The following is a 22,738-nucleotide window of genomic DNA, read 5'->3' as shown; positions in this document are numbered from 1 at the left end:
CTCTGCTCGTGAAGATAGTCACACACAAACGGTCATATTCCGGCACTACGGCTCGGTACATGACGAGTGGGGTGTCCTACCCTCAACACTTGCTGAGGGTGATGCTGATTACGAATTTATTGGCCTCCTATATTGTAGGCAGGTCGACTTCGGCAAGACGGTTGTTGTGTATGAGGCTTGACGCAGGGGCAAGGAGGCATAAACCAGTCAGAACAGACTCAACAGCTGATTCTCAGCTGTATCGCCACTCTTGTCAATATTCGTGTGGGGCTTGTGCAATGTCTCGGTGAAAGGGTCCATGATAGACAGTTGCTCAGCCGGATGATTGCCGATTCGTCCTGAATGTGGCATCAGCATCTCCACGGCGATTTGCCGGGCATTTGGTCGAACTTTACAGGCTCTAGCTAGGAAGAGCAAGAGTGATGCAACCTGCCACAGCGGACAAGCGTCGAGCCTCCTGCTGGTCTGATACAGCCACATTCTCACCGCGTTACTTCCCCGCATCACCTGCTCTTGCCTGACCAGAGTCTTATCGTATCGAAAGGAAGAGGCGTACTGCATTCTTGGTCAATGTCTAGAAGCCGCACACCACGCCAAAAGCGGACGTCGCATCCACACTGTTAAGGTTTGACGTCCACGTTAACGCTTCCTCGACAGGAACGAGGCGAAGCAACCAGCTTCTAGAAAACTTGACGTGAAACCTTTCAGAAGTGACAGCAGGGCGAGATGCAAGGCGACGTTCCCCGTCATCCGAAGTTGGAGGTCAAAGATGCACGGGCTGCATAAACGGAGAGTCGCTGCCGGACGGCAAGATACAGTCCTACACAAAACTGAAACGACGGCAGTGCCTGTACGTGCCGCTCGTTGGTGCATCCAGGCCGCGTTCAGACGTTGGCTGAGGAAGCGCGCTGGCGTAGGGTGGTCTGACGGGTGGAGGACTAGCACGCCAGCAGAGCTGAGAGCTGTACCTGCATCCTCGCCGGACACCTTCGGACGATGCGGCAAAGAAGATGCGAGAGTTCCCATCTGGCTGCGCTTGGTATGCAGCCTAACGCGGTGTGTCGTGTTGGGTGATGTTGCTCTGACGCGCCAATCGAAACCCTGTTTGTCTGAACGGGAAGGCGCTGATCATCAAACGGTCCGCGCACGCACATCAACCGCTCATCCTCGAGCTTCCATCCCGACTTCTCTCTGCCGCATCGACACTTCCATTGACCACATGCTGGCCGTCAAGTTTCGAGGCAACCAGATGACACCTATACAGAAGCAGCATAGTCGTGCCTGCTATGGGCATTGCAAGGTTGCAGTCTGTGTACCAGTGGCGGCGCCTGTGACACAGCTCTCCGCCATGGCGCTGCAGTTCACGCGTCTTCTCCCTGTACTGAATGCTCCCTTCAGGTCGCACAGGGTTCACCCCTCCCAAAAATGAGGGACACAGTTGGTCGGATGCTGCCGATTTGCTATTTACCCTCCCTTGCTGCTCTTCGTCTTGGGTTGCGCCTGAGCTGATTCTTGCCTACTCTCTTTTCCAGAGGCCCAGTCCATGTGCATGTTTCCATCCTGCTTCATCAGTTCCCGGCATCGAATCGCTCCCTGGCAGGTGTACTCTCTCCGTTCGCTTAAGTGACATCTGATTGACCTGTCCCGCACCCTCGGTAATCAGCTGTCTTTCACTCCTTCTACCGTCCTTCCCCACACCCTCGTTCAAATAAGAAAGAGGTGGAGCCTGATAGACATACCCTTCCTTCACTTGTTACTCGTCGACTGTGGCTTGCGTCTGCCGAGGATCATCTTACAGCTTTCCCACGACGGTCAGAAACATCCACATTCCCTCGAGGGCCAACCAGACAACATTTGATTAGCTTGTCCCCTTCCTGGGCTTGAGCACATCACCACTGACAAGCCCACCACAACATGGGCAGGATGGCGCCCATTTGGACACGAACACTCGACGGCAAGGCAAGCAACACTGATGCGCTCGGGATCACATACGTTGTCGTTGCCATTGTGTACACAATCGCCTTAGCATGTGAACTTACACTTCTCTATCGGCGAAGAGATGCTTTCTGCATACAGATACGGAATATCAAGATCGTCTTTGCCGCGGTGTCGATGCTCCATGTCTACCTCACACTCGTCTTGCTGGCGTATCCGTGGAACGGACTGTATCCATGCTCAGCAGAGTTCTGGGTAATGTCCGTCTTTTTACCATCAGGCATGGCTTTCTTTCAAGGTAAGTTTCAACTAACTTATCTTCTACATATGCGCTAACTCTCTCAGCTTGCAATGCTAGGGTCCTCACAGCGTATGAGAGTCAGCGTCGGATGACGCGCAACTTTCTCGAGGGTGCTCGTCGGGAGCGGATTTCATATACGCCTGCAGGGCTGCTTAGGGCGTGGAAGAATCTCGATGCGGCGTGTAAAGTTTACGTACTCACCGTCTTGGGCTTGATTATCTCGGTATGCTACTGGTTCCGCTCGCCTCGTCAAACGGAAGCTAATCTTCGCAGTTTGTCCCCACCATCACCCTCTACTTTGGCTCACGGCGGTTCCATGCGTCTTATGGCTTCTTTGGCACAGCAGCTGGGTTTATGGAGTGCCGCAAAGGATTCGAATGGCAAGTGGTAAACACGCCTCTTGGCTGATCAATCACTAACTCGAATGTAGGATCCCGTCCATCTTCGTACAGCTTTTCTGGACAGCACTCGTTGGGCCCTGGATTCTTTGGAAGATTCGCCGCATTCAAGATGTCCACTCCTGGGCGTGGCAGACCAGGCTTGCCATCATTGCAGGGTTTGTACCGTCTTGAACGCAATCAGGATCAAACACTGACGTGAACTGCAGCCTACCTGGAACACCACTGTGGATTGCGTTCTCATACTCCAATGCGCCTCAGGTCGCTAAGATCAGAGACTACTTTGCGCCAGCTGGATGGTTTATCCCATCTCTTATCGTGTGCCAGCAGGTCCTCATCCTCATACCACTCGCCGATGCCTTCAAGTCGAGTCCTCGCCAGAGGCCCATGTCGACAACGACGGAGACTGCTTCGTTAACATCCACCATTTCACAAACATCTCAAAAGTCAGCGCAAGAGTTGTTCCGCGAACTGAAACCCAAAGCCTCAATGCAGGCCCTGGAGCTTAGCATTGAGCAGAACATCGAGCCTCTTATTGTCTGGGCTGCGACCAAGGAGTTTACAGCCGAGAACGCAATTTTCCTGCGTGAAGTTCGCAATTGGCGAAGGAAATGGTCATCTCTGAAAGTTGTTTCGACATCTCAACGTCGCCAAATGTTCAACGAAGCCTCTCTCATCTACTTCACCCTCATCAACCCTTTCACCGCTGAGATTCCCATCAACATCGAATACAAGATCTTCAAGGTTCTGCAGAACCTATTTGCTGGCATGGAATACGACCCTTACATGCCTCGCAGCAATACTCCAGACGAACAAAGGTCGCCCATCATCCGCGAGAACGTCATTTGCCCGTGGGAAGAAACTCTGAGCCGCCCGGCCAGTATTCTGTCCAACGTCACTTCGTCATCCTCGGCCAGCACCGGCAACATTATCCCAAGCGAGTTCAACGAAGACATCTTCGATGCAGCATACGAGAGTATCAAATATCTGGTTTTCACAAACACATGGCCGCGTTTTGTAGACGCCGAAATGGCCAGCAAGGCGTCATCACCGTAGATGCAGGATATCGCGAGAGAGACGAGAGACGAGAATTAGAGTATCAGTAACATGAGCCGATGAGCTGACGAGCCGACGACACATTCTGGGCATCTCCATGCTCGCTCGACGGGCACCGCGCGATACCCCCGATGGCCTGTCTGGCACACGTCATCGGCTAATACAGCACTACACGGTCCCGGGATAGACACGGAAGACGAGACATTGTATTTGCGGCTTAGGGGAAGTGTGTATATGCGCGCCGCATTTTGGCGGGATGGAGCTTTGCGGGAGGAAAACTATACCCTAATGACACACTTCGCTTTCCTTTCACGTTACCGTCCCTGCGTACACACAGACTCATCTCGATTGCGATCTCACACCCGTGCCGCACGTCCTTCACCGCTACGCCGCCTCAGCAAAACCAACCCCCGGCTCTCGCACTCAAGCCAGGAAGCGCTGTCCGGAAGATTGACCTGCTGCTGTGCCGTCCGGCACCTGGATCTGCAACGCATGACGTCGCGGGCCCGTTGGCGTGGTTCGGGTGTTCCAGGGCTGAGGCAAACATTGCGGAGTCGTGTCACGCGTTGCAAACAGAACTGAGTCGAGGCAAACAAGGCTGGAGCTAGGCAAGCATAGCCGGGTTGAGACAAAGGTTGCTGGCGTGAGGCAAACACTGCTGGGTCCAGGCAGATATCGCAGGCTGCGGCGGACTGGGCGGGTGTGGCGCAGGAGGAGGGAATCGCGGAAGCGGTGTGCTGTGCCGCTGTTTCAAGCAGCATGATAATGGTGGTGATGGATATCGATCGATGCTGTGTTGGCGGGCGAAAGGAGGCGCGGATACGAGGTGGATCTGCTTGAGCGATGGGGGAGAAGATTAGGGAGTTGCATCGGGCGATCGATACAGTAGGGATGCTATGTACTTGAATATAGATCAAGTGTTCGGTGCGTAACGTTATGCGTCAGTCAGGCATGGATCACGTTCGGTGTCGTCTGTCTTCTCGTTGTGAACTGGAGACTATCCTCATCGTTTGATGCACACCAACATTGAACAGCGTTGTTGGCAATGGAGACAATCAATCTATGTTTTGAATGTTTGTATTACTATGTCTGAAGCGATGTCGCCTCACTCGTCCTCATGGCTATTTGCCGTCCCTAGTCTTGAATAACGAAAGAAGTAACTGGCGGGATCCCCACATGATGAATCGCAAATGGCGAGAGTGATGAAAGTAATTACGAGAAAGCGCAGAATCGAAATATGGAACCAAAACTCGATGGCATAGGTCGACTGAGTCTGGAAGAGTTGGCTGCTGAAAAATGACAGAGAGCGAATGTCGGCGAGAGTGGAGCTGCACTGCTGGCTGTATTCGAGCGTGATGGAGTACCTCGGTCGCAGAGAAAGTAGCCACGTTTTGCGTGCATTTGCACACATTGCCTGGTGTTGCGACTCATCTACTGAGTCTTCTTCGACAGCTTCCTGGGCAGCCCCTGGGCTCGCCTCGCCGCCCTGTCGCCCTCAGCAAGCCACGAAGCCGCCTTCTTCATCTGCACCACGTTGATGATCTGCTTTGCCAGCATGATGGGCGCGCTGATGATCATGCAGATCCACGGCACAGTCGAGTCCATCTTGTTCGCACGCGCCGCCTCCATAGCGCCAGCAGAGAATGGCGACGCGAAGAACATGCTGGGCTTGGGCGCAGCGGGTGTTCCTGGGTTGAGCGAAGAGGGATTGGAGGAGTCGGCGAAAAGCGTGGGGCTCAGGTATGGCGAGGAGAAGGACAGCAGATACAGCGCGATGAAGAAGGTCTCGTTGAGAGCGCAGAAGGTGAAGAGGACCCACTATGTCAAGTTAGCATGTGAGTTCAATGCAATTGACTAGCACACAAGTGAGAAGTGCATACTTTGTTGGTGTAGTACTGCCTCAAGATCCAGCTCCGACTTGCGGACACGTCCTTGTGGCTCTGCGAGCTTCCGCCCATGCTCAGCGTCGCGTACATGTGCATGTAGTGGCTGGCCAGATCGAGCGAGATAAGGCCCTGGAATATGATGCTCCAGCGAGGGAAGGCTTGTGCAAGAAACACGAGCAAACAGGATGTGGTGCAACGATCGGTGACCATGTCCAGCACAGCGCCGAACTTGGTGCTCTGTTCATAGTAGCGGGCTGCGTAGCCGTCGAGCGCGTCTAGGAGACATGATACACTGTAGAGTGCTGTACATGTGCGCGGGTGGAGGGGCATATAGTAGAGAGAAGTAAGGGCGAGAAAGACGCGGGCGTAGCCTAGAACCTGTCAGCATGCTCTGTCGCTGGTGTTTGACGCTGTGGAGGAACCAACCGATCAAGTTCGGGACGAACAAGAAAATGTTCTCCTCATCTTCTTCCTCGCCGGCTGTGCGCACAGCGGCGCCGTTGCTGTTCATGGGCTGCTGTGAAGAGGCCATTGTGGTGTGGTGCCGCGTGCTGGCAATCTCACTTTCGCTGCGCAGAAAGTGCTGATAAGATAACGGAGCTCTAGCTCGCCAGGGTTGTTGACAGGGGGCCTCGGTGGTGATCGCGGGGTCGCGGTGCGAAGGCTGGACGCGCTGATAAGAGTGCAGGTAGTGGGGGAGAGAGTGGCGTGCGAGGCAGGAGTGAAATACACGTAGAGAAGTGGCCTTGAAATTGGCTTCGAGAAACAGTTTCGTCCGCCCGCGAGATCCGGCTGTGCGGCTAGGCTCGAAAGGGGGCCGTTCTTGGCATGGACCTCCGCTGCTATTACGTGTCTTGCTCACTTGATGCCAGAGCTGACGACAGCCTTGCGCTCTGTTTGCAGCGATGAAATGAGATGTGAACTTTGTACATTGATCGTCGTACGACTACTGCCCCTGCTACTACCAAGCCGCTACCTAGCGTCCGCCTCGCTTGGCCTAGAGCTTCCTCTTGCCATGTACTGCCTTCTGTGTCTTCGCTTTGATATGCGCATTCTTCTCCTTTGACTTGGCTGTAGTCAAGCCTCGGTCTGCCTTTCCTTTCTTCCACTGCTTGCCTTCTATGCGGTCGTCCTTTGCCTCCAGCTTCTTCTTGTCCTTGTGACTGAGTTTCTGCTTCTTCTTGACTGAGCCACCTGTGGCGTTGTTGAGCGCTTGGGCACCCTTTTCTCTCTCTGCCGCCTTCTCCTTCTCTGTCTCGAACCACGTGCGTTTTGGTCTCGAGTTAATCTCGTCTTCATGTCTGATCATGTTCTCGCCGCGCTTGAGGTCACGCTCAGTTATGCTCAGCACACGCTCCTCCTTCTCTTCCTTAAGAACCTCCTCGATCTCATCTTCGAGGTCTTTGATCTTCTTGATCCACTTGTCCGCTTCTTCAGCCGGAACTTGTCGGCTGACGACCTTTGCTCCTTGATCGCGGCTGGTCTTGACTGCTTGCTTCACGACCTTACGATCAGGCTCAGCAGCAAGTGTGCACGCGCGACCACTGCGTCCAGCACGAGCGGTACGACCAACACGATGGAGGTAGATTTCGTGACTCTGCGGTGCTTCATAGTTGATGACTGTTGCGACATTCTTGATATCGAGACCACGAGACGCGACATCGGTGGCGAGTAGGTGAGTTGACGCTCCGGAACGGAAGGCCTCCACGGATTGGATACGCTGCATCATTGTCAGTAATTGTGTGTGAAATCTCGGACTTCGACCATACCTGTTCCTGGCTCATGTTACCGTGCAATTCGCTCGCCTTCAATCCGCACAACGCGAATACGATGCGGACTCTGTGCGCTTCCTTCTTTTGCCTAAAGAAGATGATAACGCGCTCAGTGTAGACCTTGTCGCAAAGATACATAAGGTACGCAAGACGCCTATCCTCCTTGCCTAACCTCAGACGAATGAATTCCTGAGTAAGACCAGCAACAGTCTGCTTCTTTGCATCAACCATCAAACGCACAGGCTTGTCCATACCAACGCGCACGAGCTTGTCGACTGAGCTGGTCATGGTAGCGGAGAACAGCATTGTTTGCCTTGACTTGGGAATAGTTGTGAGAATCTCGTTCAACTGGCTCTCGAATCCCTCTTCAAGCATACGATCGGCCTCATCAAGAACCAGAATCTCGAGGTGCTCGACTTGGAAAGAGGCCGAGTTTGTCATGTGATCGATGAAACGACCCGGTGTTGCAATGACTACATCTGGTCTGGTCTTCAGGACAGCTTCCTGGTCGCGCATGGAGAAACCACCGACCATCTGCGCAAATGTGATATCCGTAAAGGAGGCCAGTTTGGTCGCAACGTTGAAACACTGAACAGCCAACTCACGAGTGGGCATGAGAATGGCAACGCGAGTGGTGGGTACCTTCTTCGGTCTGTAGAGGAGACGTTCGAGAATGGGTATGAGGAAGGCAGCTGTTTTACCGGAACCAGTTTCGGCGCCTCCGACCAGATCCCTACCGGCGACAGCGATGGGAATAGTCTTCACTTGAATTGGTGTTGGCTCCGTGAAGCCTATAGCGGCGAGACCTCGCAAGATGGGCCGAGATAACGACATAGACTGGAAAGATCCTGTGACCTTCGCGCCCTTCTTGCCCTTCTTGACCGGGACGTCCTCCTCTGGCGCGAAGAAAGCTGCGGCCTTCTTCGCTTCTTCTGCGTCTTCCTTATCGCTCATGTCTTCGTCTTCCGACTGTGCTACGTCTTCTGGGTGTACGACTTCTGAGGCGACAGACTCAGCATCTGAATCATCGCCGGACTCCCCAGCCTCATCTTCGTCGGCAGAGCCGGCTTCATTATCCTCTTCCTCGTCTTCCTCGTCTTCCGCCTCCGACTCGGTGTCGCTGCCAGCACCCATGCCGAAGGCGTCGTCTGCCAAGAGTTCGTCGTCGTCTCCAAACCCTGTGAAATCACCCTCGTCTTCTGGGTCAGACTCGTTTGCTTCTTCCTCCTTCCTCTTTGAAGCGTTCTTCTTCTTGTTGCGCCGTCTCTCGATGATCTCATCGACATCTACAGCCGTCGAAGTCCTTGCGGCGGCTTCCTGCTTCTCAGCGCTCAAACCCCAACCATCGAAGTCCTCCACGACACCAGTATCAATATCGCCGACCGCAAATTCGAAGTCCGAGTCAATGTCGTCGTTTCCGTCGACATCCTCCCCAGGTTTGATCATCTCGGGCTCGTCCTCCTCGGGTTCTGGGCTCGCCTGCTTCCCTTTCTTGCCCTTCTTTTTCTCTTTCTTGGCCTTCTTGGAACCTACTCCCTTTGGCAGCACGTTCAGATCTGGGTCCTCGGTGTATTTGCGTTTTTGGCCTTTGCCAGCCAGTTTTGCGACCTCGAGGTCTTCGGCGCCGCCATCGTCGGAAACGACGTCATCGTCGTCGATCGTAAAAACGAAATCGTCGTCTTTGGGCGCCATACTTTGGTGGGACTTTGAGTGAAGCTACTGAACAGCGCAAGACTTCGAGATCACGCCCGAAACCAATCTTCGAAATGTATGGCAGAAAAAAAGTTAGCGTGGGCGGTGAGCTGACACCCCTGTTCGGAGCGGAGACTACACGACAGAGTATCGACGGTTATCAACAGCCGACATGAACAGTAAGTACCTGAATAACCGAACATGTCCAATAGGACTTGATTAGTTGCGCCATTGGCGTATGGCTGTGCGGTCCAGCATTGGAGCCTTGTTGCGGGCCTCATTGCAGCCTACGCGCTTCTGCCTGATTTCTACTTGCACAGATGTAAGATCATTCGCTCAGCCTGATCGGTATCAACGATATATAGCTGCACCATGGCCAGGTTGAGATGACACCATCGGCCTCCAGCTATTGTAATTATACATAAACATTAAGTCCAGTGCAAGCTCTTGACAAGCTTGAGAACACCGTCAAACACTAAATCCCAACATGGCCAAGGTTCCAGCACCAACACGAGTCCTTCGCTCTCAAACCAAGACCCTTGCACCCACACAACACATACCAACAATCACATCAAGCACCAGCCGCAGAACGCATAAGATAACGAAACGACGGCCCCGTCTGGACCCCTGGTATCCCAAGCGCAAGACCAACAAGAACCCCAAACCTCGTCCTCCACCTGCTTCACACTTCACATGCCGGATATGTATCTCGCATCTCCCCAGAGCAGACTTTATCCGATGGGCGCCCAAAAAGAGGTTTTACGAACTAGAATTAGACGCGCCGCGGCCCTGCATCCCACATCTCGCGCGGAACCCGTCGCGCCCCCGCATCGACCCGGTGTGCAAGACGTGCGTGGGCGCGTTCATGGCTGCGCGTCTGGATACGCACGGCGCGCGGCGCGTGAGTGTAGGCTGCATCGAGCCCGGGTGCGAGACGCCTTGGCCGTGGGAGCTGGTGATGGCATACTTTCCGGCAGAGAAGCTGGAAGAATACAATCTAGCTACGTTTGAGCACTGGCGTACCGACACGAGTCTGTTTACGTGTGTGTCGCCCAGTTGTGACTTCACAGGGCTTTTGGATCTGTCGGCGCCGGGGTATCCGCACGTGGAGTGCAATGCGTGTGCGTTCCGCGCCTGCGCGTCGTGCTGTGTGCCCTGGCATGTGGACCAGACTTGTGCGGAAGTCAGCGCTGCTGCTGTCACTGCGCAGATGAGCGACCCGGAGAAGGAAACGCTGCAGCTTATGCAGTCTAGAGACGGTAAGCGTTGTCCGAATTGCCAGCTTGTGATTGAGAAGGATGGCGGCTGTCCTTGTATGTTTTGTCCTGGCTGCAAGAAGAGCTTCAATTGGAGCACGGCGGCGAGTGCGGTGCCGGGCAGGACGAAAGCTTTGCCAGTAGTGGTCGGGCAGGAATTCTGGCAGATCCCTGCTTCTATGGTGTGTGAGGCCGACGGTGGGAAGAAATCGACGGAGCCAGAAACTTATGATGCATGGCAGCTCAATGACGCGACTTTCTTTCTTTTGCCTGACGAGGATCACGCAGATCTATAAGTGCACAATATGGACTACAGTCGATCAGAATCTCAGCGAGTTTAACGTCCGAATTACTAGTTTTGGCCCAGGTGAATTACATGGTTTTGTAATAGATGAGCAACCTTGCCTCTACTATAAGTATGCAAATAGCGAGAGCTTAGGACCTGAAATATATTTGAATGCTGCTTCTGTCAGCTCGTGAACACTCAATGCCAAGTTGATAATCCTGCGATTTTGGTGAGATGGTGATAGTGGCAAGTAAGCCACGTGGATTCCTAGTGAATAGGAAGTTACGATGTCCATACTCACTTCATGATATTGCTCAGGTCGTGTAGAGGAGACCGCTCACTTGGATTGCACTTCGGGGTCTTAATCAAATGCCTCCAATTAGCATGGGTTGATGAAAACAGAAGCTCAGGACTTGCTGGCAACTACGACATATAGCCCGATTGCATGCTACCTAGGTAGCTCTCCTCCCAAATGCACTAGTCTCTACCAAGGATCACGGCATCTTACACCTCACTAGGTGTCAATTGTTTCGTCAGCACTATTCATGAACACCTTGTTAGATAACCCTCTGTCCGATTACAACCTAAGCTATCTCTAGAAATTTTACTAGGTACGGTAGAGAGGGAGAGGGGGCCGCTAATGTTAGAGTCAGTGATAGCCGCTAGCGGCGTGCCTGTGCATGCTAAACCTCGGCCGAGCAGCTCTGACCGGCTCGGATCCTCGACTGCAGCCGAGCACATCAGTAGGTCGGCTGAAGTCCAGGAAAGCATCCGGGACCTCTAAGTCTGCTTGCTTCTGAAGAAATGGTTATCAATTTCGTTTTTGATCTACTGTGACCCTTTGAGTACATCGGCTGATCCGTTATCGATAGACATCATACGATCAGAGTCTTTGGTACGTATATATGACGCTTCATTGCATATCTTCTCTTCATGTTGACGTCCTTCGTCTCTTCTCCCAACCTCTCTTTCCACGATCTCAGGCTTCGCCCATAGCTCTCACTCCGAACATGGACACATCCCAGTCCAAGCCTTTACGATGGCGAAAGCTTGCGTTATGGTCTACACTATCATGTGTAGTAGCTCTTGCCTTCGTTGGATCTTATCTGCATAAAAAACCCAAGAGAGGGAGCTCGGACTTCAACATCGATCCCCATTTCGATCTTCCCAAACCTCCTACCGACTTACCGTACTCGCGGACCAACAATATCATATGCATGGTCGCCATGACTGCTACTGGTCTCATCGCTGTTCTTCTTGGTGCCCGAGACGCTCGAAGAACGCGAACATTACTACCTCTGGTACTACCCCTCAGCGGAGCCATGATTGCATTCCCAGAAACCTTCATTGATGTTCTGGGGTGTATATACTATCCATGGACAGACAAAAACGCCTCGTTCCACATCCTGGGTCGTGAGATGCCGCCCTGGATCCCCATCTGGTTTGGCTATGGGGCGTTGATGCAAACGCTCTTACAGCTCTTGCACCAAAAGTCGACCACTAGGACGTTATGGTGGTTCCTAGGGTTCATGATGCTGTCGGATCTTGTTGTCGAAGAGATCCTCCTCCCTATGGGTGTCTATCACTACTATGGAAACCAGCCCTTGATCGTGTTGAATATGTTTCCCTGGTGGTGGATGGCTCCCAATTCTGTCGGAGTATTTCTGGCAACTGCCCTTGCCTACCGTTTGCGTAACGTTCTGACTGGTTGGAGATCGCTTGCTGTGCTCTTTCTCACACCAATGTCCGTAGGTGGGATCTACGGATTTATTGCCTTTCCGGCTTGGGTTGCGGTCAATGGTGATTGGGGATGGTTTGTGACCGACGTGTTAGGCTGTCTGACACTACTCTTTGGGGTTATTGCCTTTTGTGGAGTCTTGGAACTGGTTCTCGGAAGGAATCCATTCTACCTAGAAGGAGATGGGGAGCAGGCAAAGGTACTGCCGGCTTCTCCCGAAAGCCTTGACCCGTTCCAAGATATCCCTTGAGGGATTGCGACTCACCAGAGATCTACGCGCATCTATCATTGCACGGTATAGGACCTAAGACCATGAGTAATGCGATTTTGGGTGTGTTACCTGTGACTGGTGTTGATGATCCACAGTGCGGGAGGCGACATTCGATTTTGCGGAGCCCCGAGGCTCCAAACGGTGGTGGATTATTGTTTGTGACTGTTCACTTTATATACACGATTCCAATTCAACCATCACAAAACGCATCGTTCCCTGCTGTGAGTCGCCGCTCATCAGTAGCCGCTGAAGTCAAATTTGTATGCTACCACACGTTTCCCGCCTCTTTCCTTTTCGCCTGGACATGCATGTTGCTGAAAGAGAACGCCCCCAAAACTGAAATTAGATCGGAAACTGATCGGGTAATGCGGTATCGAAGAACAAGTGGAATGACTGCGTCGAGCTCGACATGATTACGGACAAACCTTTTTGTATTTGTAAAGGTGGCACGAAACTGCTGCCATTTTTACCTTTTTTTGTTGCTTTTGCTGCACAACCAACGTAAAGCGTAACGCTGGATTGTGTGGAGGCGGCAATAACGGCCATGTCCGCGCATTGACTGACAACACGTGTTCGTCGGCTACAATCGCGAGTTCGTCATGGCGTTGGTCTGAGTATTTTGGGATGTGCAATGAAGCGCAACCGTAACTGGAAAAGGGTACTGTCAGATGACCCGTATCCTCAATGTGCGAGCATGATAGGGGAGGAGGGATATCGAACATGTGCGAGCTTAGCTGAAAGGAAGCTTATGCTGCCACTGGCGGGGATGCTCCGTTCGTGGCATGCTCGGACTGTTGACGCTTCGCTGCTGCAAGTTGGCTGTCCTATATTAGCACAATTGTCAGCATGAGAGTTTAAATGACTCCCGAGCCGCTAGATTGCGTCTCGGAAAGTTGGTGTTTCGTGTTCTACGCACGTCAAGCCCTGTCTCGGCAAAGTGGCGCTTAGCAGCCTTGGTCGCGTCCCTCTTCTTCTCTTTCTTGGGGGCTTTCTGCGGTCGTGTTTCGCCTTCACTGAACAGATCATCGGGAAGTTGGTAGCTAAGCTATTAGTGACCGATTTATGATCATAGATGTGGCTTCTTACTTGCGCGTGTGGACTACACGAACAGACATGGTCTTGTCATCGTAGCCATTGTTGGTTGTGACAATATTCCTAAAATCGCTCACAGGATAAGATATGTCGAGCGACTTGGTGCCATCTACACTTCATGTCAGTTGCGACTCAATGTTATGGGGCAAAGATGCAAGTACCTGGCTTCAGCTTGAGACCGACATAGAATGTCGTGGTATACATGATGCCTGATGGTGGTTCTTCGCCCGACGCCACAGTAGGAACCTCTGATGCTGGAATCTGGTGATCAGTGTTTCCTTGGATGATCTTGTCTGCCTCCTCTTCGTTCTCGTATCGGTGGACTCGGCTGATTCCCTTCATCCAGGGTCGCGCAATGTCAATGCCACACTGACCATCTTCAATGTTCTTGCACAACAGACGAAACTTGGATTGAACCAGACCAGAGAACGTAGAGTGCGCTTTCTCGGTGCGACTTGCCGCAACAACACTCAGGTAGTACTTGTGGTCCTTGGTGAAAAAGGTATGCTTGTTGAACAAGTCTTTCCATTGCTTTTTGCCCTCAAGGACCCCGCTCCCGCTGTTGATGAGCTGATCAGCCCTTTCGAACTCTTCCCTCATGACATCCAACGTTGAATGCATGATGGTATGTGTAGCACACATGGACGGGAACGCAGGCGTGATGATGGGCATCAAATGAGCCCGATCTCCGGGGTACTGTGTCGGATTCCACACTCGAAGATTCAGTGTGCCTTCCTCGATGTTCTTCAGCATGACAGGTCGTGGAAACGGCCATTTGCCCATTAACCTGAAGAACTTGGTGAGGATGGTGGCACCGCAAGCCATGGGATATAGCTGGCAGATGCGAGCAACCATGATAGCCCAGGCAATACCTCCTGGAAATCCAAATACAGCTCCGTATATGCCTCTTTGATTACTCCAGAGCTTCACCGCGCGCAAGGCATGTCGGAAGCTTTTGATCTGGGGTATCGACTGCATGAGCTCTAGCGTGACACGAGTGCCGTTCACACTGCGCATCGCTGTGTCATCAAGACCACGCAGCATGTTCTTATCCACACCCTCCAAGTCCTTCGGAATCTGCGTCATGGAGGGAAGTGAAACGAAGAGAAGATCGATGCTGACGCCTGAGTATTCCATCTTGATGAGCGGGACGAAAGCTTCAGGGACGGGGTTCATCTCGGTGATGAGTTTCTCGTCAGACATGCCTCTGAAGATGGTTTCGAAGTGATCGAAGTAGTCGTTGAGTGAGACTGATTTCGGCGCAACGATAAGTGTATCGATATCAGAGGCTGAGGCTAGCTGTCAGCTTCGCTTCTATGGGAGAAGTACTATGTATACTTACAAGGTCCGTGGACGCCAAGCGCGTAACTGCCAAAGCAGAAGATCTTCCCGCTCATGGTATCGATGGTCGATTGCGGCAGGCCTTTCAGCTTACCAACATGCTGGCAGAACTTGTTGACGACCTCTTGCATGTGCCGAAGCACGCGCACGCTATTCCGAATCAGCTGATTGCTCTAGGAGCATTGCAGGCTTTCCATACCGCGTGTCGGAACCTTCGGGGCTCTCAAAGACGTTCTGCCTCTTGAGCTCCTCGACGAGCTCGTCGTTCAGCTTTAGGTCGGCCGGCGATGGCTGCTGCGTCGAGATGGGCGCCGTAACGCCCCATTGTCTGGGCTGTGTTTCCGCCATGTCGGCGACTGGGTGGTGCTGCGAAGGAAGGGCGTTCTCGAAGCGCACTCGCGGCGGCGGGCTGGGCGCAAAGAAGATGGCAGCTGGCAGAAGCTACGTAATTGAAGGAGTGGGCGCTAGCGGCGTGATCCTGCGATGTTAGTACTGACGGTATGAGCGCTCCCACATGTCGACGCGACCTTTGGGTCTATGTGCAGCAAAAGGACGTAGTGAGGTTCGATGCTGCTTCTGTCTTTGGCGCAACCATCAGGCGCCAAGCTTGCACGCGCCACAACGCCTCACCGCGGTCACAACGCGTCCATGATGCCTGCAACACCATCATCACCGACTCAAGGCACATCATGGCGTTCAAACTTCCAGCGCATCTTACTTATAAGGCTGCAATTGCACTACTTCCGCCACCCAGCATCACGCCTCCGATTGAAGCTGTGCGTGCTGTTCACGACAAGAACTTCAAGAGGTGGCCGCCTCACATCAATCTGATCTATCCATTTCTTACATCACCACTGGAAATCTCTAACGGCAATGCACCTCGCCTGAATCAAACCATACAATCACGACTCGAGAGAGCCACCTCTAACATCAAAGCGTTTCAAGTTTCACTCAATGCTGACCCACCTGGCATGTTCACACACAGCAAGACAAGCAAAACTGTATGGCTTGGACCCACTCCTGATGAGAATGTCAAGCAGCTGCAGGCCGCATTGCAAGCCGAATTTGCTGAATGCGACAGCGACCATCGGGCATTCACACCTCATCTTTCTGTTGGCCAGGCACGGACTGACCAAGAAGCCGAGCAGCTCAGCAAAGAGATCAGTGAAGGCATCTCTAGTTTTTGCCAACCCCAAGACGGTGCGGCTACGAGTTTACGCTGGCTTGTTGATAAGGTCTATGTTATTGAACGGACAGGCTTCCATGGCAGATTTAAGGTTGTCGGCTCAGTGGACTTGACACAAGAACAACAAGCGTCTTGAATTTGCACACTACAGATAGGCGTCCAATGCCCAAGCAATCTTAGTTGTCCGCGAAGAACTGCTTCAGGTTCTCGTCGAGCCATTTGACGTCTTCAGTGCTTTGACCGGGGCCTGGATTTGTTAGCTTTGAGCGTACGCCCTTTGTGACGAACTCTTGCACTTACCGCCAGCCCAGTGGCCCCAAATGCTAGGGAACACCTTCAACGTCCCGATTCCAGGCCGCATGGCCTCGACCTCCAATTCCGAATCTTCCGGTGGGAAATAAAGATCTGTCTTCCCCGGCAGCACCAGTGCCCTAGCCTTGATACCTTGCATGGCCTTGGCCCAGTCGCCGTTGTATGGCTCCTGCTGCGAGCAATCACCGGCCTGCCAGGTATGCGCCATGGTAAGCATATTTTCTGGGTCCTTGGCTAGAGCCCATGCTTCCCAGAAGTTCACAAGAAAGTCATCCAGATTCTTGTATCCAAGTGAGGGCGCCGTCTCGTACAACTTCTCACGGTAAAATGCCTGCGAGAAGCCCCACCCAGCATACACACGGCCTAACGCCTTCAGTCCGATCTTTGTGTTCTCATCAGAAAACCCGGTGTACGACTTCAACCGCGCCCCTTGCGCATCTGCCGTGTCAACGTCCGCCTTTGCTACACCCGCTGAGCTCGTTCCTTTCGCGGCATACAGTGCGCTCTTGACACCTTCAAGGAACACCTGGTTATGCAGGCTTGTTTTCGCGCTTCCACAGAATGGTATGCCAAGATCCATGAAGTCCGGATATTGCGTCATCCATTGATACGTCTGCCCTGCACCCATGCTCCACCCAAGTACAGCGCGCGCATGCTTGACGCCGAGGTGCTTAGTGATGAGCTCGTACTGCGCACGCACATTGTCGTAGAAGAGAACCTCGGGGAAAGGTCGTAGATTGGGCGTGTTTGATGGCGATGAGGACTGAGAATTGCCGAAGAGCGCGGGAATGATTATGTAGTATTTGGATGGATCGAGGGTCTTGTCCGAGCCCGTAAGCCATAGGTTGTCTGCTATCACTATGCCGGGGTCAGTCGCATATTCGAAGAAAGGGCAAGGACAATACACACAACCGGAGTACCATGTTGGATAGACAATGGCAGGTAGGGAAGGGTCACCCAGGGTCTTGTATGCGATAAACGCATCAGGAATCTCCCCACCAGACTTCAGCTTGAAGTTCCCAAGCTTGTACGTCTCGTAGTCAGCCATGATCAATGCCGGAGATGAGAACCTTTGCCAATGGGCCTGTTATATTGATCACTCGAGTAGTCTTGTTGCAATGCGTTGCTGGTCTTATCGTGCGAGATTGTGTCACAATATTCGACAGAAGAAGTACCTAAACTGCAGGTTAAGGTTGACAGTGATGGCCGGCAGAGCAATCTCCGAAGTTGGCGCAAACAAGACCGATGTATATGTATGCGAGTATATCTAGATAGGCTAATTGACAAATGCCTGCTTCTGCTATCTTGGAACCGCCTTTAGTCTCCTGACCGTTCATCAAGCTGACTGATAGCTCCATAGCTTTGGTGGGGTAAAGATAGCTTAAGCTGCGGCGGGGTACCAACGCTGGTATCCGCCTGACGCGTACCTTCGGCTACATCATGATACCGGTCCTAAGCGTGCTGCAATCCTAGGCATGAAAGGAAAATTCACAAGTGGCGCGCGTTTTTGTCGGAGATACTTGCAAGGCCGCTTCTTAGAGCCATGCCGATGAAGATTGATACCTCATGACGTAGGATTGGCTTGTAGCTTGAAATGGTGTAGAGCGTGTGTGTGTTCCGCGGCTCGGAATTGTGTCCGCCGTGAGTTTCCGCCCTGCTAATGCCTCCATCTATCCTCCCCTAAGGCCGCTGAATAAGTATGAATCGCGTCATCACGTATAAGAGACTTAGCCGCCACATAGCAGTACCCAGAAATCGTCACTTTCGCACCAGCTCGCCCATCATGTCTGCTAAAGACTACGACGCTGCCAACACGAAGTACGACGCGGAAAAGGAGATCAAGCGCAACCCGCATGGCGATTTCAAAGCCGTCGAAGCCTCGCGCCCAGCTTTTGACCAAGCCACATCATTCCACTACACACAGACACCCAAACCAGACTGGAAGACTGGCTCAGGCGCAAATGATGGCTCCAATTCTTCGAAGGAACACCGCTCAATCGACCCTTACGAAGAAGGTCGCCCCGTAGTACACAATTACAAGCTGTTGATCAGCGCTGTTATTCCGCGACCCATTGGCTTCACGAGCACAATTAGTGCAGATGGAAAGAGCACGAATCTTGCGCCGTTCAGCTACTTCAACATGGTGAATCACGACCCACCGATTTTCGTCTTGGGTTTCGCAGGAGGAATGGACCGGGCAAAAGACACGCTGAAGAACCTGCTTGAGACCAAGGAAGCAGTCATCAACATCATTAGCGAGGAATACGTCGAGGCTGCGAATTTCACGTCGATCAACGCACCGGAGGGCGTGTCAGAGTGGTCCTTTTCTGGACTGACGCCGGAGAAGAGTAAGGTTGTCAGACCGGATAGAGTCAAGGAGGCTGTATTCAGCGTCGAGGTGAAGCTAGTGGAGACGCGGGAGTGGACGAGCAAGAGCCCCAGTACACCAGGCAAGAAGACCGGCGTTACAGCTCTGCTCGAAGGCGTCAACTTCTGGGTGCGCGAGGATGCGATTGATGAGCAGGGTGTGCTTATTGATCCAGCGGTGTCGAAGCCGATTAGCAGGCTAGGTGGCATTACATATGCGAGGACGACGCAGGCATTCGAGCTCCCAAGGCCGGATTACGGCGAGATCACCAAGGATCCGGAGGTCGAGAAGTTGGTGCAGCCAAAGGGAAAGGGCCAAGAGTAGGTATCGACCTCAACAATTGACCGAGGATTCTGACTTGTCCAAGCTCGCGGGGCAAGCTGTGAGAGGTGTGTCGATTGCGCTGTGTACTTAGACATGATATTCTATACAACGTTAGATGCAAAACAAGAAGATTATGTCGCAACGTACCTCTGTCTCCTTTAAACGTTCACTAGATATACAGATCCTCAAGGAAAGACCCTCGCTGGCACATGGAATGTGACTCGCCGCCGCAAAGGAACCGTGCAACATGGCTTCAACGTCTTGTCACACAGCAACAGTAGATCATGCATGGCTGTAGCGATACCAACATTTGCACATGGAAATACAGACATCTGTAGAGCTCCAGCAGATAGCAGACACGTCGACACTGTACTGCATCGCGAGTGTGGAGATGCAGCCGAACTCCGCAGACCGCAGCTCCATTTGTGTCTTGCACGCCAATCGGACAGCGACCGTTCTGCGCAAGTCAGCGACCGCGCAGCACGCAATACGGCTCGAGCAGTCGAACGGTCGGCAAGCGCAGCGGGCATCATCGCTGCTGCAGCCTCAGATAAGGACCCTGGGCCCTGTGCAAATGCGGCGCTCCAAAACCGGAGATGAAAGCGTCAATAAGGCTTTCGCACGACTTCCCATCCTTCGCTGGACCCTCAGCCTCCTTACGGGAAAACAACAACAGCTCAAGCAGGCGGGCGGAGAAATGGGCGCTCGCTAACCCACCACACCTTACCGCAAGTTTCTTAGATCTGCTGTCGCAATGCACCGAGGTGGGCCTTGTCCCGGCAGTGGTGCGCCTAGAGCCCAACGCGCACCTCCATCACCAGACTCGTGTGCCGCGTCCGACATCGAGACGCATCTAAAAAACGAAGCCGTCTGCAATGAATATTACACCGACATCTCCAGTCTAGCACTCAACTTTGTGCCTTGTCCGTTTGTCTCCAGTTGCCCTAGCATTGGCAAGTCGAAAAAGAAGAGGAAGAAGATGGACTCGAGTGCGGGGCCGAGGCGGTTCTCCACAAGCGGCGAGGAAAGAGTTGGATTGTTGTCCGAGGCCAGGAAGTTGAGCCAGCAGTACGGCACCCTGCCCGATGCGAGTGAGTTGGAAAGGCTCGTCAGCCCCAATGGAACAGTCGAGTTGCATACGACTGCAGGCACAGAGGCCAGGATCTTGTTCAAGAGCAGTATCCCGCTGATGCTCACGTACTTGCTACAGTACAACTTCAGCCTGGTGACAATCTTCGTGGTGGGCCACATTGGGACGGACGAACTGGGTGCCGTGAGTCTGGCCAGCATGACAGCCAACATCACGGGATTGGCGGTGTATGAAGGGTTGGCGACGAGCCTAGACACGCTGTGCGCGCAGGCGTATGGGAGTGGGAGGAAGACACTAGTGGGCCTGCACCTGCAGCGCATGTGTATGTTCATGTTGCTGGTGACCGTCCCTATTGGAGCCCTCTGGTTGACCTCGGGATGGATTCTCGCAGCTCTGGTTCCTGAGAAAGAGTTGGCACATCTTGCGGGGAAGTACTTGTCGCTCCTCCTCTTAGGCGCCCCGGGCTACGCCATCTTTGAAGCTGGTAAACGCTTCACGCAAGCCCAAGGCCTCTTCAATGCCTCTCTTTTTGTGCTCCTCATTGCAACACCCATCAATATCGTCCTCAACTACGTCTTCGTCTTCGTGCTGGACTGGGATCTGACTGGCGCAGCCCTCGCAACTGTTGTATCCAACAACCTCCTTCCCTTGTTGCTCTGGGTCTACGTCTACTTCATCAATCCCTCGTCGCTCGAATGCTGGGGCGGCTTTTCGAAGGCCGCCTTTTCAAACTGGGGCCCGATGGCCAAACTTGCCGTTCCCGGTATCGTCATGGTTGAGACGGAATGGCTGGCATTTGACATCCTGACGTTCTCATCTTCCTATCTTTCCACTGCGCATCTCGCCGCGCAGAGCATCGTCATGACCATGGCTGTATCGATCTACCACATCCCCTTCGCCGTCGGCGTCGCCGTCTCCACACGCCTGGGCAACCTGATTGGCGCCGGCAGCCTCAGGGCAGCGCGGATAGCAACGAAATGCTACATCCTGACCTTCCTCGCCATCGGCATTATCGACTGTATTGTCCTCGCGGCCTGCAAGAATGTGCTGCCCAAGGCTTTCACCACAGACCCCGAGGTCCGGGAAATTGTCTCCACGGTCTTGCCACTGCTAGCAGTCTTCCAGTTCTGCGACTCGACGACGGCGCTGGTCAACGCGCTGTTGCGGGGCTTGGGCAAGCAGGCGATTGGCGGTTGGTGTAATCTTTTCGTGTACTACGTTATCGCGGTGCCCTTGGCGCTGGCGTTGTGTTTTCCCGCCGACTGGAAATTGCTGGGCTTGTGGACGGGATGTGCAGTAGGAAGCAGCTGTATTAGCATTACAGAAGGCATATACATCAAGTTCTACAATTGGGAGCATGCGATTGAAGAGGCTAGGGGAAGGGAGGAGTAAGGGAGTTTCTTTTGTTGTGGGACATCGAGGGTTGGTTAGTTTAAGTCCGCTTGAGGTCGCAAGAGGGGTCATTAGTAATGTGTACTCGAACGCATAGCGAGCGACGATTTCTACGTAATAGAAGACTTTCCAGAGATCGTGTCAGATTGCATCGCACGTCCGACCAGCCGCTTCCCAAAATGCAACACTAGACAAGAAGGATGATAGACCTTATGAGATCTCTTTCTTTGGCATGCGTGCGCTCGAACGGGGTCATATGTCAGCAGTTCTCAGCTTGTTAGTTACGATTAAAATAATCAGGATCCTACAAAAGTGTCCAGTGGCTGTAGCCTTCGACGTTGAAAGCTGAGTATGGCGAGTCGGCGCGTCACAACTGCCCATCACTACGAGCACGCAATAATAACGCAATGAGGCAATCTAATGGTATTCACGTTCAAGAAAAACAAATATACGTCTTGAAGCGCACAGGAATTTGGTGACGAGACCGTGTGGCCCTGAGCGTGAGGAGGAGGCAGAAACGTGGCAAGAGGGTAGACCGTAGACAGAGCAGGGGGTGTAAAACGGAAGCGCAGACAGCGTGCGAACAGCATCCGCGCGTGGTCATGGGCCCTGCTACATTTTGTGGCTTGAAGTCGTGCGCCAAGATGTACTTCGTATAAACGTATGGTGAAGACAAAAAGCAACGTAGGTGTCGAATCCGTCGATGTGCATTAGCTCAAAATCTACTGTAAGTTTCGCCGGATGTCAAAGCGTGGTGGATACTCGACGACCTATAGTTGCCAACGAGATTGATTGAGCTTCCCAAAAAGCACATGTACTGTGTAAACGATGCGCTTGGGTTCGGGATGAGCTGTAAGACATAAGCAAAGGATCATGTGTCAGATTCTTTACAGCGCAGGACATCGGATTTGTGGTGATTCATGTTTCGTTTTTTGATTTGGTGGTCTGGATCAGCTATATCCGGATAGCCGACCTCACGGTACCTGATCTAAAATCGATGTTCTTGTCAAACGTGACAGCCGCCGATATCTATGCGTAGATA

General features: G+C 52.8%; 10 protein-coding genes across 10 annotated transcripts; 6 read left to right on the top strand and 4 right to left on the bottom strand.

Annotated features, from left to right (window-relative positions):
• The first annotated feature begins 1,774 nt into the window (after positions 1–1,774).
• C7974DRAFT_26267 (uncharacterized protein) lies at positions 1,775–3,868 on the top strand. The gene is made up of 5 exons (XM_046137517.1): positions 1,775–2,233; positions 2,281–2,459; positions 2,510–2,616; positions 2,667–2,792; positions 2,844–3,868. The coding sequence occupies exons 1-5, from the start codon at positions 1,915–1,917 to the stop codon at positions 3,688–3,690; spliced, it is 1,578 nt and encodes a 525-aa protein (XP_046003442.1). The 5' UTR covers positions 1,775–1,914; the 3' UTR covers positions 3,691–3,868.
• Positions 3,869–4,716: 848 nt separating this feature from the next.
• C7974DRAFT_349688 (CDP-alcohol phosphatidyltransferase-domain-containing protein) lies at positions 4,717–6,484 on the bottom strand. Its single transcript, XM_046139442.1, has 3 exons — positions 6,003–6,484; positions 5,571–5,947; positions 4,717–5,508 (listed from the first exon to the last, which is right to left on the bottom strand). The coding sequence occupies exons 1-3, from the start codon at positions 6,106–6,108 to the stop codon at positions 5,122–5,124; spliced, it is 870 nt and encodes a 289-aa protein (XP_046003441.1). The 5' UTR covers positions 6,109–6,484; the 3' UTR covers positions 4,717–5,121.
• C7974DRAFT_420140 (ATP-dependent RNA helicase DRS1) lies at positions 6,485–9,166 on the bottom strand. Its single transcript, XM_046144242.1, has 2 exons — positions 7,346–9,166; positions 6,485–7,296 (listed from the first exon to the last, which is right to left on the bottom strand). Exons 1-2 carry the CDS (start codon positions 9,038–9,040, stop codon positions 6,574–6,576), a joined length of 2,418 nt encoding a protein of 805 aa, XP_046003440.1. The 5' UTR covers positions 9,041–9,166; the 3' UTR covers positions 6,485–6,573.
• An 8-nt stretch (positions 9,167–9,174) lies between these two features.
• On the top strand, positions 9,175–10,752 carry C7974DRAFT_384096 (uncharacterized protein). The gene has a single exon (XM_046140815.1). The coding sequence runs from the start codon at positions 9,528–9,530 to the stop codon at positions 10,590–10,592; it is 1,065 nt and encodes a 354-aa protein (XP_046003439.1). The 5' UTR covers positions 9,175–9,527; the 3' UTR covers positions 10,593–10,752.
• Positions 10,753–11,354: 602 nt separating this feature from the next.
• Positions 11,355–12,709, top strand: C7974DRAFT_384094 (uncharacterized protein). The gene has a single exon (XM_046140814.1). It carries the CDS (start codon positions 11,488–11,490, stop codon positions 12,568–12,570), a length of 1,083 nt encoding a protein of 360 aa, XP_046003438.1. The 5' UTR covers positions 11,355–11,487; the 3' UTR covers positions 12,571–12,709.
• A 628-nt stretch (positions 12,710–13,337) lies between these two features.
• C7974DRAFT_371770 (Poly(A) polymerase-like protein) lies at positions 13,338–15,372 on the bottom strand (the record flags this gene model as incomplete). The annotated part of the gene is made up of 6 exons (XM_046140038.1): positions 13,338–13,415; positions 13,508–13,631; positions 13,678–13,792; positions 13,845–14,972; positions 15,026–15,174; positions 15,224–15,372. 6 exons carry the CDS (start codon positions 15,370–15,372, stop codon positions 13,338–13,340), a joined length of 1,743 nt encoding a protein of 580 aa, XP_046003437.1.
• A 313-nt stretch (positions 15,373–15,685) lies between these two features.
• On the top strand, positions 15,686–16,406 carry C7974DRAFT_26144 (2'-5' RNA ligase superfamily-domain-containing protein). The gene has a single exon (XM_046137514.1). It carries the CDS (start codon positions 15,714–15,716, stop codon positions 16,344–16,346), a length of 633 nt encoding a protein of 210 aa, XP_046003436.1. The 5' UTR covers positions 15,686–15,713; the 3' UTR covers positions 16,347–16,406.
• Positions 16,367–17,895, bottom strand: C7974DRAFT_26155 (homoserine acetyltransferase family protein). The gene is made up of 3 exons (XM_046137516.1): positions 17,432–17,895; positions 16,511–17,380; positions 16,367–16,457 (listed from the first exon to the last, which is right to left on the bottom strand). Exons 1-3 carry the CDS (start codon positions 17,568–17,570, stop codon positions 16,387–16,389), a joined length of 1,080 nt encoding a protein of 359 aa, XP_046003435.1. The 5' UTR covers positions 17,571–17,895; the 3' UTR covers positions 16,367–16,386.
• A 410-nt stretch (positions 17,896–18,305) lies between these two features.
• C7974DRAFT_371768 (uncharacterized protein) lies at positions 18,306–19,814 on the top strand (the record flags this gene model as incomplete). Its single annotated transcript, XM_046140037.1, has 2 exons — positions 18,306–19,210; positions 19,388–19,814. The coding sequence occupies 2 exons, from the start codon at positions 18,306–18,308 to the stop codon at positions 19,812–19,814; spliced, it is 1,332 nt and encodes a 443-aa protein (XP_046003434.1).
• A 43-nt stretch (positions 19,815–19,857) lies between these two features.
• C7974DRAFT_26152 (mate-domain-containing protein) lies at positions 19,858–21,716 on the top strand. The gene has a single exon (XM_046137515.1). It carries the CDS (start codon positions 19,969–19,971, stop codon positions 21,694–21,696), a length of 1,728 nt encoding a protein of 575 aa, XP_046003433.1. The 5' UTR covers positions 19,858–19,968; the 3' UTR covers positions 21,697–21,716.
• The last annotated feature ends 1,022 nt before the right edge of the window (positions 21,717–22,738 follow it).

The sequence above is a fragment of the Boeremia exigua genome (genome assembly GCF_020726555.1).
Source record: "Boeremia exigua strain MPI-SDFR-AT-0100 chromosome Unknown C7974scaffold_1, whole genome shotgun sequence".
Taxonomy (NCBI): Eukaryota; Fungi; Ascomycota; class Dothideomycetes; order Pleosporales; family Didymellaceae; genus Boeremia; species Boeremia exigua.
The sequence above is the reverse complement of the archived record's forward strand: the minus strand, read 5'-3'. Positions and strand labels throughout refer to the sequence as shown.

Coding starts and splice junctions, on each gene's coding strand:
- C7974DRAFT_384094 (XM_046140814.1), top strand. CDS start 11,488: ATGACGCTTCATTGCATATCTTCTCTTCATGTTGACGTCCTTCGTCTC.
- C7974DRAFT_26152 (XM_046137515.1), top strand. CDS start 19,969: ATGCACCGAGGTGGGCCTTGTCCCGGCAGTGGTGCGCCTAGAGCCCAA.
- C7974DRAFT_26267 (XM_046137517.1), top strand. CDS start 1,915: ATGGGCAGGATGGCGCCCATTTGGACACGAACACTCGACGGCAAGGCA. Junction 2,460..2,509: donor TCTTGGGCTTGATTATCTCG/GTATGCTACTGG, acceptor TAATCTTCGCAG/TTTGTCCCCACCATCACCCT. Junction 2,617..2,666: donor TGCCGCAAAGGATTCGAATG/GCAAGTGGTAAA, acceptor ACTCGAATGTAG/GATCCCGTCCATCTTCGTAC.
- C7974DRAFT_26155 (XM_046137516.1), bottom strand. CDS start 17,570: ATGGCTGACTACGAGACGTACAAGCTTGGGAACTTCAAGCTGAAGTCT. Junction 17,381..17,431: donor TCCAACATGGTACTCCGGTT/GTGTGTATTGTC, acceptor ACCCCGGCATAG/TGATAGCAGACAACCTATGG. Junction 16,458..16,510: donor TTGGGGCCACTGGGCTGGCG/GTAAGTGCAAGA, acceptor TAACAAATCCAG/GCCCCGGTCAAAGCACTGAA.
- C7974DRAFT_420140 (XM_046144242.1), bottom strand. CDS start 9,040: ATGGCGCCCAAAGACGACGATTTCGTTTTTACGATCGACGACGATGAC. Junction 7,297..7,345: donor GTAACATGAGCCAGGAACAG/GTATGGTCGAAG, acceptor ACAATGATGCAG/CGTATCCAATCCGTGGAGGC.
- C7974DRAFT_349688 (XM_046139442.1), bottom strand. CDS start 6,108: ATGGCCTCTTCACAGCAGCCCATGAACAGCAACGGCGCCGCTGTGCGC. Junction 5,948..6,002: donor GTTCGTCCCGAACTTGATCG/GTTGGTTCCTCC, acceptor GACAGGTTCTAG/GCTACGCCCGCGTCTTTCTC. Junction 5,509..5,570: donor GGCAGTACTACACCAACAAA/GTATGCACTTCT, acceptor AACTTGACATAG/TGGGTCCTCTTCACCTTCTG.
- C7974DRAFT_384096 (XM_046140815.1), top strand. CDS start 9,528: ATGGCCAAGGTTCCAGCACCAACACGAGTCCTTCGCTCTCAAACCAAG.
- C7974DRAFT_26144 (XM_046137514.1), top strand. CDS start 15,714: ATGGCGTTCAAACTTCCAGCGCATCTTACTTATAAGGCTGCAATTGCA.